At 43.2% G+C, this 18,197-nt stretch overlaps 1 protein-coding gene across 7 annotated transcripts in view; it reads right to left on the reverse strand.

Moving 5' to 3' along the window:
- DCLK2 (doublecortin like kinase 2) overlaps window positions 1-18,197 on the reverse strand; it is a 189,806-nt gene that overhangs the window by 158,811 nt on the left and 12,798 nt on the right. For all 7 annotated transcript variants that reach the window (XR_009730241.1, XM_061384025.1, XM_061384024.1 and 4 more), the window contains exon 2: window positions 5,826-6,157. Coding sequence is in view for 6 of the 7 variants with exons in the window: in XM_061384025.1 (XP_061240009.1) it covers window positions 5,826-6,157 (332 nt within the window). In the remaining variant the exon portion in view is untranslated. The remainder of the gene's footprint in view (window positions 1-5,825; window positions 6,158-18,197) is intronic.

The raw sequence follows: 18,197 nt of genomic DNA on the forward strand, positions 1-18,197 counted from the left end.
AAAGACCCTGACACTGGGAAAGATTGAAGGCAGTATAAGAAGGGGATGACAGAGGATGAGATGGTTTGATGGCATCACCGACTCAATGGACATGAGTTTGAGCAAGCTCCAGAAGATGGACAGGGAAGCCTGGCGTGCTCCAGCCCGTGGAGTCACAAACAGTCGGACATGACTGAGTGGCGGGACAACAACAATCAATGTGATGGTACCAGGTGCCACCTGGCATCCTTACCAGGCACCTGATTGTCACAGAAGCACTTCCTGTAACTCCTTTGTTTTCCAACACATGGGCTTTTGAGATACCCCACATTCAAGGTCTGGAGTGGCTGCTGCGCTTCACCAGACCGGCTGTGTGGAGATACCCCACATCCAAGGTCAGAGAAACCCCAGTAAGACGGTAGGCACTGGAGCAGCTGTGAGGAGATACCCCACGTCCAAGGGCAAAGGAGAAGCCGCAGCAAGACTGTGGGAGGGGCGAATTCACGTTCAGAATCAAACCCTATTCCCACCAGAGATGCTCAGAGGGCTCAAACAAACCTTGCGTGCACCAGGACCCAGGGACCCCACAGAGACTGAGACAGAACTGTGAGCGTCTCCTGCGGAGGTGCGGGTCGGCAGTGGTCTGCCGCAGGGACAGGGGCTTTGGGTGTGGGTATGGCGTAACTCCTCTTGGAGGAGGTCGCCATTAACCCCACCATAGAGCTGCCGGAACTCACATAGGACTGGGAAATACACTCTTGGAGGGCACCACAGAACCTTGTGCACCAGGAGAAAGGAACAGTGACCACACAGGAGACTTACCTGTGGGTGTCCAGGAAATCTCCAGTGAAGGCTTGGGTCGGGGGCGCCTGCTGCAGGGTTGGGAGCACAGACTGTAGCAGTACATACATGGGATCTTTTGAGGGAGGTCACAATTATCTTCATTATCTCCACCATAGTTTCAGTTCAGTTATTCAGTCGTATCCAACTATTTGTGACCCCATGGACTGCAGCACGCCAGGCTTCCCTCTCCATCACCAACTCCCAGAGTTCACTCAAACTCATGTCCACTGAGTTGGTCATGCCATCCAACCATCTCATCCTCCATTGTCCCCTTTTCCTCTCGCCCTCAATCTTTACCAGCATCAGGGTCTTTTCAAATGAGTCAGCTCTTCACATCAGGTGGCCAAAGTGTTGGAGTTTCAGCCTCAGCATCAGTCCTTCCAATGAACACCCAGGACTGGTCTCCTTTAAGATGGACTGGTTGGATCTCCTTGCAGTCCAAGGGACTCTCAAGAGTCTTCTCCAGCACCACAGTTCAAAAGCATCAATTCTTCTGTGCTCAGCTTTCTTCACAGTCCAACTCTCACATCCAAACATGACTACTGGAAAGACCATAGCCTTGACTAGACAGACCTTTGTTGGCAAAGTAATGTCTCAGCTTTTTAATATGCTGTCTGGGCTGGTCATAACTTTTCTTCCAAGGAGTAAGCGCCTTTTGATTTCACAACTGCAGTCACCATCTGCAGTTGAGCTATTTCAAATCCTAAAGATAATGCTATGAAAGTGCTGAACTCAATACGCCAGCAAATTTTGAAAACTCAGCAGTGGCCACAGGACTGGAAAAGGTTAGTTTTCATTCCAATCCCTAAGAAAGGAAATGCCAAAGAATGCTCAAACTACCACACAATTGCACTCATCTCACATGCTAGTAAAGTAATGCTCAAAATTCTCCAAGCCAGGCTTCAGCAATACGTGAACTGTGAACTTCTAGATGGTCAAGGTAGTTTTAAAAAAGGCAGAGGAACCAGAGATCAAATTGCCAACATCCGTTGGATCACTGAAAAAGCAAGATAGTTTCAGAAAAAATACCTACTTCTGCTTTATTGACTATGCCAAAGCCTTTGACTGTGTGGATCACAGCAATCTCTGAAAAATTCTGAAAGAGATGGGAATACCAGACCACCTGACCTGCCAATTGAGAAATCTGTATGCAGGTCAGGAAGCAACAGTTAGAACTGGACATGGAACAACAGACTGGTTCCAAATAGGAAAAGGAGTACGTCAAGGCTGTCTATTGTCACCCTGCTTATTTAACTTATATGCAGAGTACATCATGAGAAACACTGGGCTGGATGAAGCACAAGCTGGAATCAAGATTGCCTGGAGAAATATCAATAACCTCAGATATGCAGATGACACCACCCTTATGGCAGAAAGTGAAGAGGAACTAAAGAGCCTCTTGATGAAAGTGAAAGAGGAGAGTGAAAAAGTTGGCTTAAAGCTCAACATTCAGAAAACAAAGATCATGGCATCCAGTCCCATCACTTCATGGGAAATAGATGGGGAAACAGTGGAAACAGTGGCTGACTTTATTTTTGGGGGCTCCAAAATCACTGCAGATGGTGACTGCAGCCATGAAATTAAAAGATGCTTACTCCTTTGAAGGAAAGTTATGACCAACCTAGACAGCATATTCAAAAGCAGAGACATTACTTTGTTAACAAAGGTTCATCTAGTCAAGGCTATGGTTTTTCCAGTAGTCATGTATCAATGTGAGAGTTGGACTATAAAGAAAGCTGAGCATAGAAGAATTGATGCTTTTGAACTGTGGTGTTGGAGAAGACTCTTGAGAGTCTCTTGGACTGAAAGGAGATCCAACCAGTCCATCCCAAAAGAAATCAGTTGTGGGTGTTCATTGGAAGGACTGACGTTGAAGCTGAAACTCCAATACTTTGGCCACCTGATGTGAAGAGCTGACTCATTTGAAAAGACCCTGATGTTGGGAAAGATTGAAGGCTGGAGGAGAAGGAGACGACAGAGGGTGAGATGGTTGGATGGCATCACCGACTCAATGGACATAAGTTTGTGTAAACTCCGGGAGTTGGTGATGGACAGGGAGGCCTGGTGTGCTGCGGTTCATGGGGTCGCAAAGAGTCAGACACGACTGAGCGACTGAACTGAATTGAACTGACATGCACTTTTGTTTCAGGTAAGAATTTTTCTTTTCTTAGTGTATTAAAGAACTCATCCCCCATTTTACTACTAGATCTTTAACAGAATATAGATCTGTATTTTGTCAGTGCCAAAATACAGTGTATTTTGTGACAGCGTTTGGGAATGTGTGTACTATGCTTTTTCCTCTAGATCTCATGTATGAAAGGGTTTCTTAATAGTAAGCCACCCTTTAATTTCTGTCATAAGTCTACTCATAACAATAGTCTTTAATATGTTGGTGATTTGTGTTGCTTGTGCTTTAAACATTTTTAAATATAAATATTTCTACCTGGAGTTTTTCCAAATACAATTTTCTGAATACTAAAGTTTCAGTGATTTCTATTTCATTTAGATGTTCAACTTCTATAGTTTATTTACATTTTCCCTGAACAACGTTCATTTGGAGATTTCCAAATCGGTTTCTGCTTTTAAAATCTTTGCTGAATTCCAGTTTATACTCTATGTTTTCTGATTTGCTGCACCTTTGATCTTCCTTTTTCCTTAGGTAAAAGTTAGGTATCTTAAACTTGTCTTCCCACTTCTCGTCTTCTATGCGTCCACCAACAATCAGCTATTTGATTTACCACATCTTTTTGTCCTGTGGTCTAATTTTTTTTTCACTTACTTGTAAGATGAATCTTAAGATGTTTTGTGTTGTGCTGTGCTAGTAAGTTAAAATGTAAAGTGTCTATTTCCATTCATATCGTGAACCTATTTTGGGACAGGCTTCTATGAAATGTTATGCATTCTCACTATTAATTTTAATCAGTAAAGTCCTTGTAAACTCACTATCATGTACTAGAACTTTCAGAATCTACTGTATAAAATTTTGTTTATGTTTAAGATAACAACCCAGTAACTAGATCTGGTCTTAGAAAATTAGAAACTAATTGTGTTTTTACAGAAGATATTGCTCCAGTGTTTACTATTCATTCTCAGCACTACACAAGCCAAACACTTCAAAATAAATTAAGTATGTTCGAGGGAAGAAATAAAGTGGAATAAAGTAACAAATCGAATGCTGGAAACTACAATGTTTAATACAATGTAAATCTAAACAACTACTGAAATTAGGAAAAAATACACTTTGGAAGTCTCATGTTTCTTTTTAGAAATGATAATCTGATTGTGGTGAAACTCAATATTTGTATATCTGCTATTCATGCATTCTTGCTATCTGCTCAACTTTTTTTTTTAGCATATTAGGTTCCCTGGTATATTGTTACTATAATTTGGCCTGTATATTCCTGTATAATTTGTGTACATTTTTCAGAAATGCTGCTTAATTACCTCCAGTGTTCCCTATGAAACTCACATGGTCATTCCTATGAAAGTACATTTTTGAAACACATTTTCTATATTATACATAAATATTTCACTTTTTCACTTTCATGCATTGGAGAAGGAAATGGCAACCCACTCCAGTGTTCTTGCCTGGAGAATTGCAGGGGCAGAAGAGCCTGGTGGGCTGACGTCTATGGGGTCACACAGAGTCGGACACGACTAAAGCCACTTAGCAGTAGCAGTAGTATCAGACAGGAAAGAGTTTCCTAAAAGCATTAAATATCTTTTATTTTTACTTCTGTGATTTACCCACACTCATAATGACTCTACTGGTCAATAGATGTTTTTATTCTTAAATAGAGAATATTTCATGTAGCAGCCTTTTCAACATAAATTTTTCCCTCAGAAGTTCACATTTCCCTCTAGGTTGGTACAACTACCATGGAAAACAGTATGGAAGTTCCTCAGATAACTACAAACAGATTATTATATGATCCAGCAATCCCACTCCCGGGCATATATCCAGAGAAAACTGATTCCAAAAGGTACATGCACCCCATGCTCACAGCAGCCGAGACACCCTAAAAGTCCACCAACAGAGGAACTGGATAGAGATGTGCTACACATAGACAGGGGAGGATTACGGAGCCGCACAAAGGAGGGAGCAACGCCACTTGCAGCAATATGGATGCAACTAGAGATCATCGTACTAAAGTGAAGTCAGAAAAATAAAGGCAAATACCGGATGATATCACTTCTTTTTGGAATCTAAAATACGGCACAAATGAACCTATGAAACAGAAACACGGACACAGAGAACAGGCTGCTGCTGCTGCTGCTAAGTCGCTCAGTCGTGTCCGACGCTGCGCGACCCCACAGACGGCTCCCCCCTCCCTGGGATTCTCCAGGCAAGAACGATGGAGTGGGTTGCCATTTCCTTCTCCAATGCAGGAAAGTGAAAAGTGAAAGCGAAGTCGCTGAGTCGTGTCCAACTCTTAGCGACCCCATGGACCGCAGTCCACCAGGCTCCTCCATCCATGGGATTTTCCAGGCATGTGTACTGGAGTGGGGTGCCACTGCCTTCTCCGAGAGAAGAGACTCGTGGTTGCCAAGGGGAGGGGACTGGGGGAGGCATAGAGTGGGAGGTTGAGGCTAGCAGATGAAAGCTTTTATATACAGAATGGATAAACAAAAAGGCCCTACTGAATAGCATAGAGAACTATATTCAATATCCTATGATTAAACCATAACAGAAGAGAATATTTAAAAAAGAATGTGTACACATATATATGTATAACTGAATCACTTTGCTAAACAACAGTAACACTATACTTCAAAAAGTTTATGATAGATTTCTCTACATCTCTTTTAAGATACTTGGGTAAAGAGACAAGGAAGCCACTTGCTTTATCATTTTTCATGATAAAGACCCACACGCACACACTCCTCACAAGTACAACTAGGAGAATCATTTCTAGTGAGCTATGACATTCATATTGGTAACTCCCGTGGTACAGAGAGGGTTTAATAGCAAGCTAGAGCGTGTGGGGCTAGAAACATCCTACCTGCTTCCCGTCCAGCGTGCAGAGCCTCTTCACCACTCCCGAGTCCAGCTTAATGGCTTCGGTGATGTCTGTTAAGACCTGTTCGAAGGAGTGAGCAGTCTTCTTATTCAGGAGGATCCGCACAGCTTTTCTAGGCTTCACTCCACTTCGAATCACAGTCACTAATTTGGGCTTGATGAAATCTTTACTTTCCTTTACTTCGCTCTTCACTGAGGAGAGAGGGGCCGAGCGGGTGGCCCCACCCTTGATATTCACGGACCAGTTCGGATTAACGTTTTTGGTGTAGTCCACTTTGCGAAATGGTTCATTTGACGCGCACACGTAACTCTCACCTAAAAAGAAAAAAAATCAGGTTTATCAATGGAATTATTCCCACCGTAGAAGCATTTTCTCTGAAGCACAAATGCTGTAAGTCCATTGAGTGACTCTTCAACTTAGCAGATTCAGCGTTCTCCCCACAGCCCTTTCTTTTTAATAGCATCTTGTGTGATGCTATTCATAATGTGTGTGGAGTGAAATGTACTGGACAAAGAAACTAAAGATCTGGGTTTCTTTCTGGTCACATGTCACCCTGCATAGAGTGGCTTGTGAGACCTTACTTCCCTGATCAGGGATCAAACCCACGCCCTCAGCAGTGAAAGTGCAGAGTCCTAACCACTGGACCACCAGGGAATTTCCTGCTCTTTGCTTCTCAGCATCATTGTCTCTAAAGGGAAGTTGTTGAACCAGGTGAATTCTAAGGTACTCCTTGCTTACAAAAGTCCATTAACTAATTTTTAATGTCTCATTCTGGAAGAAATAACGGTATCACAAGATAATATATTCACATAAAGAAGTAAAACTGTTTTCCTCCTCTTTCCAATTATGTATTTCAGCCCTCCAAGAAAAATTTCTACAAAATTTGCAGAGCTGACTAAATTATATTCAGTTATATGATCATTTACTCAATTAACGAAACTACAAAAATGAAGCTAGAGTTTTGTCAGCTCAAAGAAATATTCCACAGGAATTTTTTTTCTTAATGGCAGAACGAATTTAAAATAATTAGTTTAAATAGATACCCTTTTCAATGTCTACTTAAATGAAGGATTATTAGTTAAAATGATGTGTTCATTATTCATGTAGCCTTCAGCTTAATTTTTAGCAAGTAAACATAACAACTGTATAATTTTTCAATTGGTTAAACTGATCCAAATGTTCATTAATTTCAAGTTCCAAAATTACATATTGAAAAAAAATCACAATATTTCTCTCAGGAAACTCAGAAGTCACCCAATTCTTTTAGTCCCAACTTTCTGGTATAAAAGTAAAAGGATTACATGTTAAGATTTTCTCTAAAGTATCTTCTAATTCAAAAAGAATTAACTTTTTTCACATATGTAATATAATGGTCTCATTTTAAATAGATGATACAAGCCTTAAATGCTAAAAGCAAAATAACCAAAATAGTAGAGGGGAATTCTTGAGGAAAACATATTAATGCAAATATTATTTTTAACTAGTATCAGAATGTTTTGAAGTCTTAATTAACGGAGAACACAAAGATTCCCAAAGGTATGTGAACAATTCAGTAACAGATGAGACACAAAAGTATCTGAAAAGAGGAGCAGCATCTTCTGTTTAAAGGTCAACCTGGGCCACTGCCCATGAAAAGTTAGGGAACCAGCTTCAGGCTTCAATGTTACTTCTTCACCAATACTCTGAAATCCAGCCCAACCATCACCATTTAGAGATTTTCCATCTCTGTAGGTTTATCTTTTTTCTCAATGTGGGAAAATGGCATGTAATTCAAAAGTAAGTGTAAATTTAGTAAAACGAAACTATATATCACATACAAGTATTCATGAGCTAAAATAAATCATTACAATCCTGCTTTAATTTTATACAGAAAACCATTCTCACATTGAAAAACTTACTATTTTTATCTATGATAAAGTTTAATTGTATGTTTGATCCAAAATATTAAGTTGGAAGATAAAAGAAGGAATCTCAGCAAGAAAAGGGGATTGTTCTTTTTTAAGGCCAGAGAAATCAGCTAGTGGAGAGTCTTTCGAAACATAAAGAGAAATGGCAATGGCAAAACAAGCGCTAATTTAGTACATCAGACTACCCTGATCAAACTAGCCCCTGCAAAGCTGATATGTCAACCAGGAAAGCTGCCTTTTACATTTTCCTTTTGCCTCTTTACACGAGTTCAGAATGCCAGAATGAAAACAGGTAAAGAAAGCCTGTCTCTCAATTTTGTGTGTGGTTACCGATAAATTTTTACTTCCTTCCTCTCTCTTCCTTTCTTCATAATGTTTCTGTTAAAAACTTGTGGACCAGTTCTATAATGAATATGTAAAGTGCTGAACCTGGCCTGATGAACGCCCGCTGAACAGAGCCTCATCCTGTTCTGCACCCATGGCAGACACGACCGTTCATAGAGCACCCTTCTGTTTAGCCCAGACGCCCTCCTCATCGTTCACACGGGGTACCCGCTCACATGACAGCTGCCCCCATGGCAGCAAACCCACCTTGGCATCCTTGGCACTCAGCATTTCAGCACAAAGTTTCAAGACGTGATTTTGAGGTCAGCCCTGAGTTTCTGTATTCTGGACACAGAAATCCCTATATACAGATGTCACACCTTGACAAAGTAGCCACTGAGATGCCTCAACCAGCCGCCCCTGGTTCCCCTCCATCAAACAATCTCCTGACTACAGTTCTGTCATTTACACAGATCTGCCTACAGGGAGAGAATATGTGGACAAAAGCACTTAAAAATTTCAGTTCCTAAGGCAGTGATAGTTCCTGCTATTAAACAATAAAACCTTATTCTTCGTTAGACACCAGGCAACTACAAGATTGAGTAGAAGCAATCAGTCTTCCAACAACCAGATTTATGCTTCTGTAGGGATTTCTGTTTAAAATTTGTTACCCCCCCTGCCAATGTGTCACTTCTTCCTTTTTCCCCATCCTGGTGAGGAGCAGCACTTCCTATTCAATCCTCAGCCAGAGACCTAGGCATCATCCCTCACCCTTACAGTTTTCCCTACAAACTATATTCTGATATCAAGCTCCATCTGCTTTATCTTCTAAGTGTTTCTCTCTTTAAAAAAGCTTTTGGACTTCCCTGGTGTTCCAGTGGTTAAGAATCTGCCCTGCAATGCAAGGGACACTGGTTCGATCCCTAGTTCAGGAAGATCCCATACGCCACACGGCAACCAAGTCCGTGCACCACAGCTACTGAGCCAGCACTCTGGAGCCCAAGGGCTGCAACTGCTGAGCCCGCTGCCTTAGAGCCCATGCTCTGCAACAGGGGGAGCCACGGCAATGAGAAGCTGTGCATCACACCTAGAGAGCAGCCCCCGCTCCTCGCAACTAGAGAAAGCCTGTGCACAGCAACCAAGACTCCTCACAACCAAAATAAATAAATACCAAGAAAAGGAGTTTATTGGAGCATCACTGCTGTACAATGTCGTATTAACCTTCTAAATACTAAAAACATCCCTCCTCACCACCTACTTCCCCCCTGGGTCAGTGGAAGAATCTTCTGTTTCCTACACATTCTCCAGAGAGAAAACAAGTTTTCCAAACGGCAGTGCATTTTATGCTAATGACACAGCTGAAAAAGTATATCCTCAAGTAATGAACCCTGGTATATGGATAAAATGCTACATTGTGAGAGAATTTTTTTTCCTTTTAAATCACATATTAATTAAGAAAGTAATAACGTAATATTACCCAAATAAAATGTAATAAGCACATGCTCAATTATCATCCCTGGTAGCTCAGACAGTAAAGAGTCTACCCGCAATGCGGGAGACACAGGTTCAATCCCTGGGTTGGGAGGATCTCCTGGAGAAGGAACTGGCACCCCACTCCAGTACTCTTGCCTGGAGAATCCCATGGACAGAGGAGCCTGGCGGGCGGCAGTCCACAGGGCCGCAAACAGCTGGACACGACTGAGCGACTTGAGTTTCACTTTCATATTCCAGAGAAGAGGCGTTAAGGATTTATGCCATAAGTTTATTCACAAACATATCTAGGATGCTGAGTTCAAGGGTTTGATCCTTATAAGAGATTCCACCTCTTAATATGCTCCTTCTCTGTCTCACTGATTATTTTTTAAGTGGTTGATGCCTTACTATTAAGAAAGGTACAGCAATCCAAACCCAAAGATTTGGAAGGCTCCTCTTCCACCTCTTAATCTGCTCCTCCTCTGTCTCATTGATCATTTTTTAAGTGGTTGATATCTTACTATTAAGAAAGGTACAGCAAATCCAAACCCAAAGAACCAAGTCATCACAGCTAGAAACCTCCACTTGCTTTCCACTGCAAGTGGTATATTCTTCCGTGGACCGTTCTCATAGCGGCTCCTATGGGCCCAGAGGATGTGAACTCTGGATGCTCTGTCCCCGCACAGCGCTGCTGGAAGCTCTGCGAAAGATGCAGAGACTGAAGGTGGAAGAAACAGCGGCTGCAAACCGGGCGCTTCTTTCCTTCCGACCTTGTTCCCCTAACTTGTCAGAGAATCTTTTAAACTTTTACCAAGACACATTACACACTCACCAAAACAAGGAATAAACATCTCTTTTAAAATGAAGGTTATAAATGTGTTATGTATATACCTAAATATCATACATGGATATATCAAAAATAAAGCCATCCCCGAGGATGGTCAGAATTGGTCTGACAGTCACAGCTGGATCTCAGGGTCTGGTCTGAGATGGTCCAACCTGTGTTCCTCTGTGGGTATCACTTCACAGAATATCTGTATCAAATGAAGCCACTCCGAGGTGACAGAGTGACACAAACAGGTCACTCGGTGACTGCCACTTGTTCACCAACTGTAGCTTTTCCCTCAGTCATCTGCTCTCACTATAACATTTAGTAAGACACTGAGTCACGGAATTGCCCTTCTTCTGACAACACAGAATGGGTCCCTGCTTCCCTAGAACCTCCCTGAAATCATGCACCCAAAGCCCATTTTCCATGGCAGCTGTCACGCCCCCTCCTGAGTTGCCCTGAGGCATCCTGTGGGGTCCACTCCTGCCTGCTGCCGTGAGTGGGAAACTCAGCTCAGCTCTGGGTATGCTCCTGGTGGTCGTTAGCTGGAGAGAACTGAGATACATACGCATGCTCAGACATATTTACAATCTGTCTCTAACAACAGTTCTTGGACCATAACACACTGGTGGGAAATCATGTGACAAATGATGATCACAAGAATACTATATAGAAGAGGATTTGTATACAGAGAACAAACCAGTGGTCATCAGAGGGGAGAGGAGTTGGGAAAGGGGCAAAATAGATGAAGAGGAGTAACAGTTACAAACTACCAGTTAGAAAGTCAGTCACAGGACTGTGAGATGCACCACAAGGAATAAAGCCAACATTTTACGATAATATTGTATAGTGTGTAATCTGCAAAAGTATTCAATCACTAAGCCATATGCCTGAAACTAATACTGTTAGTTGACTATACCTCAATGAACCTTTCTTTTTAAGGATTCGTTTTCTGTGTAGTAGGATGGGTAGAAACAGGAGGTGGTTTACACAACACCCTAACTGTTTTCAAGCACAGTGCAGAACAGAAAGATTTCCAAATTCTACCTCTCTCCGGAGGCGTGGCTGCGGCTTCTTACCACTGACATCTGTTCAGAGATGCTCCCTATAACTTCACGCTGAGCAGGATGACAGACCAACCGTCACCAGCTGTGTAATGTAACCTGGGTACCTGTTAACTACTAACTTTCATCCTTAATCAAATGAACCGCCTCCTCTTTAAAAGGCAAGAAGCTAGGAATTTTCCAAACTCTTCCTCTCCGAACACCTCCATCTCTTACAGACATACTTCAGTTCAGTTCAATTCAGTTGCTCAGGCATGTCCAACTCTTTGCAACCCCATGAATCGCAGCACGCCAGGCCTCCCTGTCCATCACCAACTCCCGGAGTTCACCCAAACTCACGTTCATCGAGTCAGTGATGCCATCCAGCCATCTCATCCTCTGTTGTCCCCTTTTCCTCCTGCCCTCAATCCCTCCCAGCATTAGTCTTTTCCAATGAGTCTGTGCCAATTCTCTCGCCTCCTTTCCCGTCTTGGTGACAAGGGCACTCTCCTCCCATTCAATATTACGCCCCTTGCCCAACATTTGGATCCTTCCTGCCCCTCATGCTGAGGTTTCAGGTCAGGCACATTCTTCTTTGTTTACACAGGATTATACACAAGTGTCTCCGACCTTACCACACACAAATCCTCCCCCCTTCATTCCCTGTCCCCCTCTACCTGATGCGCTTTGGGTTCCATTCACTCCCTGGTAGCTCAGACAGTAAAGAATCTGCCTGCAATGCAGGAGACCTGGGTTCGATCCCTGGGTTGGAAAGATCCCCTGGAGAAGGGCATGGAAACCCACTCCAGTATTCTGGCCTGGAGAATCCCATGGACAGAGGAGCCTGGTGGGCTGCACACATGGGGTCACACACAGTTGGGCACGACTGAGCAACCAACACACACAGTGCCCAGCTAGACAGTCCTCATCTGCCTCCCCAACTTCCTCACCCACACTTTGCTCGTAAGCCCCTGCAGCAGCACCTCTGCTTCCTGCACCCCCCTGGCTGACATGCCCTAACCCCAAGCATTTCTCGCCTGCCACAAGCACAGCACATATTGTAAGGTCACTTGATGTCTTCTGAAGGCAAAAAAGCAAAATGGCTGTTTGAGGAGGTCTTACATATAGCTGTGAAAGGAAGAGAAGTGAAAAGCAAAGGAGAAAAGGAAAGAAATAAGCATCTGAATGCAGAGTTCCAAAGAATAGCAAGCAGAGATAAGAAAGCCTTCCTCATCGATCAGTGCAAAGAAATAGAGGAAAATAACAGAATGGGAAAAACTAGAAATCTCTTCAAGAAAATTAGAGATACCAAGGAAACATTTGCAAAGATGGGCTCCATAAAGGACAGAAATGGTATGGACCTAACAGAAGCAGAATATATTAAGAAGAGGTGGCAAGAATACACAGAAGAACTGTACAAAAAAGATCTTCATGACCCAGATAATCACAATGGTGTGATCACTCACCTAGAGCCAGACATCCTGGAATGTGAAATCAAGTGGGCCTTAGAAAGCATCACTACAAACAAAGCTAGTGGAGGTGATGGAATTCCAGTTGAGCTATCCCAAATTCTGAAAGATGATGCTGTGAAAGTGCTGCACTCAATATGCCAGCAAATCTTGAAAACTCAGCAGTGGCCACAGGACTGGAAAAGGTCAGTTTTCATTCCAATCCCAAAGAAAGGCAATGCCAAAGAATGCTCAAACTACCGCACAATTGCACTCATCTCACACGCTGGTAATGTAATGCTCAAAATTCTCCAAGCCAGGCTTCAGCAATATGTGAACCGTGAACTTCCAGATGTTCAAGCTGGTTTTAGAAAAGGCAGAGGAACCAGAGATCAGATTGCCAACATCCGCTGGATCATGGAAAAAGCAAGAGAGTTCCAGAAAAACATCTATTTCTGCTTTATTGACTATGCCAAAGCCTTTGACTGTGTGGATCACAATAAACTGTGGAAAATTCTGAAAGAGATGGGAATACCAGACCACCTGACCTGCCTCTTGAGAAATTTGTATGCAGGTCAGGAAGCAACAGTTAGAACTGGACATGGAACAACAGACTGGTTCCAAATAGGAAAAGGAGTACGTCAAGGCTGTATATTGTCATCCTGCTTATTTACCTTATATGCAGAGTACATCTTGAGAAACGCTGGGCTGGAAGAAAGAAGCACAAGCTGGAATCAAGATTGCCAGGAGAAATATCCATAACCTCAGACATGCAGACGACACCACCCTTATGGCAGAAAGTGAAGAGGAACTAAAAAGCCTCGTGATGAAAGTGAAAGTGGAGAGTGAAAAAGCTGGCTTAAAACTCAATATTCAGAAAACTAAGATCATGGCATCCAGTCCCATCAATTCATGGGAAATAGATGGGGAAACAGTGGAAACAGTGTCAGACTTTATTTTTCCGGGCTCCAAAATCACTGCAGATGGTGACTGCAGCCATGAAATTGAAAGACGCTTACTCCTTGGAAGACAAGTTATGACCAACCTAGATAGCATACTGAAAAGCAGAGACATTACTTTGCCAACAAAGGTTCGTCTAGTCCAGGCTATGGTTTTTCCTGTGGTCATGTATGGATGTGAGAGTTGGACTGTGAAGAAGGCTGAGCACAGAAGAATTGATGCTTTTGAACTGTGGTGTTGGAGAAGACTCTTGAGAGTCCCTTGGACTGCAAGCAGATCCAACCAGTCCATTCTGAAGGAGATCAGCCCTGGAATTTCTTTGGAAGGAATGATGCTAAAGCTGAAACTCCAGTACTTTGGCCACCTCATGTGAAGAGTTGCCTCATTGGAAAAGACTCTGATGCTGGGAGGGATTGGGGGCAGGAGGAGAAGGGGACAACAGAGGATGAGATGGCTGGATGGCATCACGGACTCGATGGACGTGAGTTTGAGTGAACTCCGGGAGTTGGTGATGGACAGGGAGGCCTGGCGTGCTGCGATTCATGGGGTCGCAAAGAGTCGGACACGACTGAGCGACTGAACTGAACTGACTGATGCAGTGATGAAATGAACAAATGAGCTACATACAACAATTTGGATGAATTTTACAAATAGTGAGCAAAAGATGAAAAAAGAATAGAATGCAATAGGATTTTATTTCTTTAAACTCAAAACAAATAAAATTGAACTATACTGATTAGCGATGCCCTCATCTGTGGTAGAAGCACAAAGAGAAGCAGGCGTCGGACTACTGTGACTAGGAAGGGACTAGGAAGGGACACAGCGAGCGCCTCTCGGATGCTGGCACCATCCTGCTGCTTTTCTCTCCGTGCCACGCGTCCTGCAGGGTCTTAGTTTCCTAACGAGGGACTGAACCAGGGCCCCGGCGGTGCAAGCACTAGCCAGCCAGAGGACTCCCACTACTCTATTTCTTGATAGGAGTCACAAAGGTGTTCACTTCGTAATAACTCACTGGGCTATACATGTACGTTTTATGAATTTTCTATAGATAAGTTTCAAAATTTTTTAAATTATGTCACTCTTCGGTGTATTTACTGTATCTGGAGTCTACAGTGTGCCCACCTCTCATAATCATTTGTTCTTTATCTGTCTCTTCTGCTGGTCCTCAGGGGAGAATTTCTTTTGTGTGTGATGGTTTTATTGTAGAACCCAGACACCCAGGCCTCACCACAGTTCTTCTGAACCAGAAACACTGGAACGTGTGACCAGAGTATGTGAGAAAGGCTTCTTAATTTCACAGTTGACTTCGAACACAATCTGGTTACAAGCCACTGCCCAGACCAGAAGCTCCCTGAAACAGCGGCACCCGCCTCTTCACATTCCCCACACCTAGCCCAGCACCTGGTACATAGGAGGCGCCCAAAACACGTTTGTCAAAGTCATGATGAAGACGCGTATTTCCAGAGCAAACCTGCACACCTCACGGTTTGGATCTGCATTGCTCCTGGGTTAAACATTTGCATAGTGTAGGTGCTGATATGGAATGACCATGAAAGGCCCGGGCCAGGCTCCTAATGGACATCACGTGTGGTCCGAGACACTCTCAGGTCACGAAAGTCCCTCAGAGGGCAACCTACGGCGCAGAGGAAGACAAGCAGGCTGGGAGGGCTGCCTAGTACCTACCGAAATGTTTTCATTTCAGACCGTGACACGTTTTCACTCCAATAAATTTAAGTCAAAGTGTTAGTTGCTCAGAAATGTCTGACTCTCCGCAACCCTATGGACTACAGCCCACTAGGCTCCTCTGTCCATGGGATTCTCCAGGCAAGAATATTGCAGGGGTTGCCATTTCCTTCTCCAGGTGATCTTCCCAACACAGGGATGGAACCTGGGTCTCCTGCATTGCAGTCAGATTCTTCATCGTTGGAACCATCAAGGAGGCCCCCAATAAATGTGTCTTTCAATCAATGAAATGTGTGCATACGTGTTTTTGTGTGAATTATACATGAAATATATTTTAAAAGCTAAATTACAGTAACTCCTCAACATTTAAAACGTCACTTACTGTTTTCTGTTGCTTAGTTGCTAAGTCGGGTCTGACTCCTTTGCAACCCCGTGGACTGTGGCCGACCAGGCTCCTCTGTCCAAGGGATTTCCCAGGCAAGAATACTGGAGTGGGTTGCCAGTTCCTTCTCCAGGGGATCTTCCCGATCCAGGGATCAAACCCATGTCTCCTGCATTGGCAAGAAGATTCTTTACCACTGAGCCACTTACTGTTACAAATTGTAAACAGCTAAATGCAAATTCACAGTTGGAAGTTCCACAACACTACGTTTTAGCCCTACCAGTTACTATGAAAGTCTCCTACCCACCTCTGTTAAAATATTTACATTAACTGTCTAACAACATTAATTAGCTATATTTACAAACTATTTGACATTCGTGGCAGAAACTCAGGTACACAAAACTTGGACACTGAGACTATACCTAACTCTGGGAGAAGCAAGCAATGAACTTCATGATGAAAAAGAAAACTTGTTTACAAGTCTAAAGTGCAAGGATTCATCAAGCTTAAAGAAAACCTCCCCCCTCCCCGCCCCCCCCACACAGATTTAAAAATGGTAACAAAGAAGAGGAAAGAAAAGAAAAACTATGGCTGACACTTTAGGTCCAATATCACCAAAAAAATCTTAGAAACCTAAATTCTTTCCCAACTTCCAAACTTGAGGGGAAAAAAAATTACATAAAGGAATGTAACCAAGAAAAATAAACTTGGGTATGTAGCATCTATAAGATGATTTGATGTCCTTAATCAAGTACAACATTTGTGAGACTGTCCTGGGGGTGGGTAATAAAGTGAGTGCTGTGCTTAGCTGCTCAGTCGTGGCTTACTCTTTGCGACCCTTGAGGCTCCTCCGTCCATATGGATTCTCCAGGCAAGAATACTGGAGTGGGTTGCCATGCCCTCCTCAGAAATAACGTGAGTATCTCCATCTAAACCACACCAAAGATAAGTTCCCACACCCAGCTGGTTAAGAAAAATACAGAGTAAGGAAAAGTAAGACTGACTTGCTACCCTGTCCCGGCAAACAGCTTAATTGGGTTTTCTACCGAAACCATATAACGTCCAGAATTTAAACTTATGTGAACCGGAAAAGTGACACAAAACTCACGGCTCTCACCCGGATGCCGGACCAGTGCGGCTACCTTCACAAAATGAATAAGAGGCTTTCCCGCAGGGCAGGGCTGAGGGCACAGAATGAGGTCCTTCACCGCCAAGACCAGCGCACCTCAGCACATCTGAAGGCAGACGGCCGCAGACAACCTCCCAGAGTGACATCCAGGGGCACGGCCTGTGTACCCTCCACCGCAGAAGGGGCAGAAAAGCCACGCCGAACATCAGAATATCCAGGAGGAAGCAGGTCCAACTCCACGTTTCACCACTGAAATCTGGGAGAAGTTAACATAAGACCAAAGAAATCATGTAAAAGTAAAAACAAAGATGCTTCTCACTAACCAAAAAGCCTTAAAGCTGGGGAAACAAAAAATAAGTCTAATCTCCACAAACAGTCAGACATAACTTGGCAACTCAACAACAACAATCTCCTGGTAGGATGGAACCCACAGATCAAATCCATTATCTGTCTTCTTGCTCCTCAAACCTGAGCCAACCATACCCCACAGTCCACAAGCATCCATCATGGCAATTTTAATTCTGTACCTATTTATCTTGGCCGAGCTACACGGCTTACTTGATCTCAATTCACTGACCAGGGACTGGCAGTAAAAGCCCAGAACCCTAACCACTAGGCGACCAGGGAACTCCTAGTTCTGCACTTAATTTGACGGTAAGACTTAAAATTCCTACACCGTCCTATCTGGGACAACTGAATGTCTATTTCTAAAGCAAGCGCAGTCAGGCTACTCTGTGCAAACAGCCTCCACACTTCTGGCATCAAGTTGTGCAATTCTGCTGGGAGGTAAAGAGGAGGAAGAGGACTTACTCTACGTACAAGGCATGTGCACAGAGAGTTAAGGCCAGAGGACATAGTTTTACCCTGTGAGAATGAAGGTTCATTAGTGGCGAAAAATGGACTCATCACACGGCATTCTGAAACTCAGCACACCAAGCGTGATCAGTGTTCAGCACCGTGAACAATTTAGTTTAAGCAAATAGTATCTGGAGCTTTATGTCGCTATTTTGCATTTTTATTGGTTATACAGTTTTGTTGGTTTTTAGGTTATCAATTTGTTTGTCTAGTTGTACTGGTGTCTAAGACCTATATGCACAGGTATATCTACCTTAATAAATATTTAAGTGACAGTGTGTTTAAAATAACTAAGGCAGTGCTGGGTTTCTGCAACTTGGC

This window comes from Bos javanicus, chromosome 17, assembly GCF_032452875.1.
Source record: "Bos javanicus breed banteng chromosome 17, ARS-OSU_banteng_1.0, whole genome shotgun sequence".
Classification (NCBI taxonomy): Eukaryota; Metazoa; Chordata; class Mammalia; order Artiodactyla; family Bovidae; genus Bos; species Bos javanicus.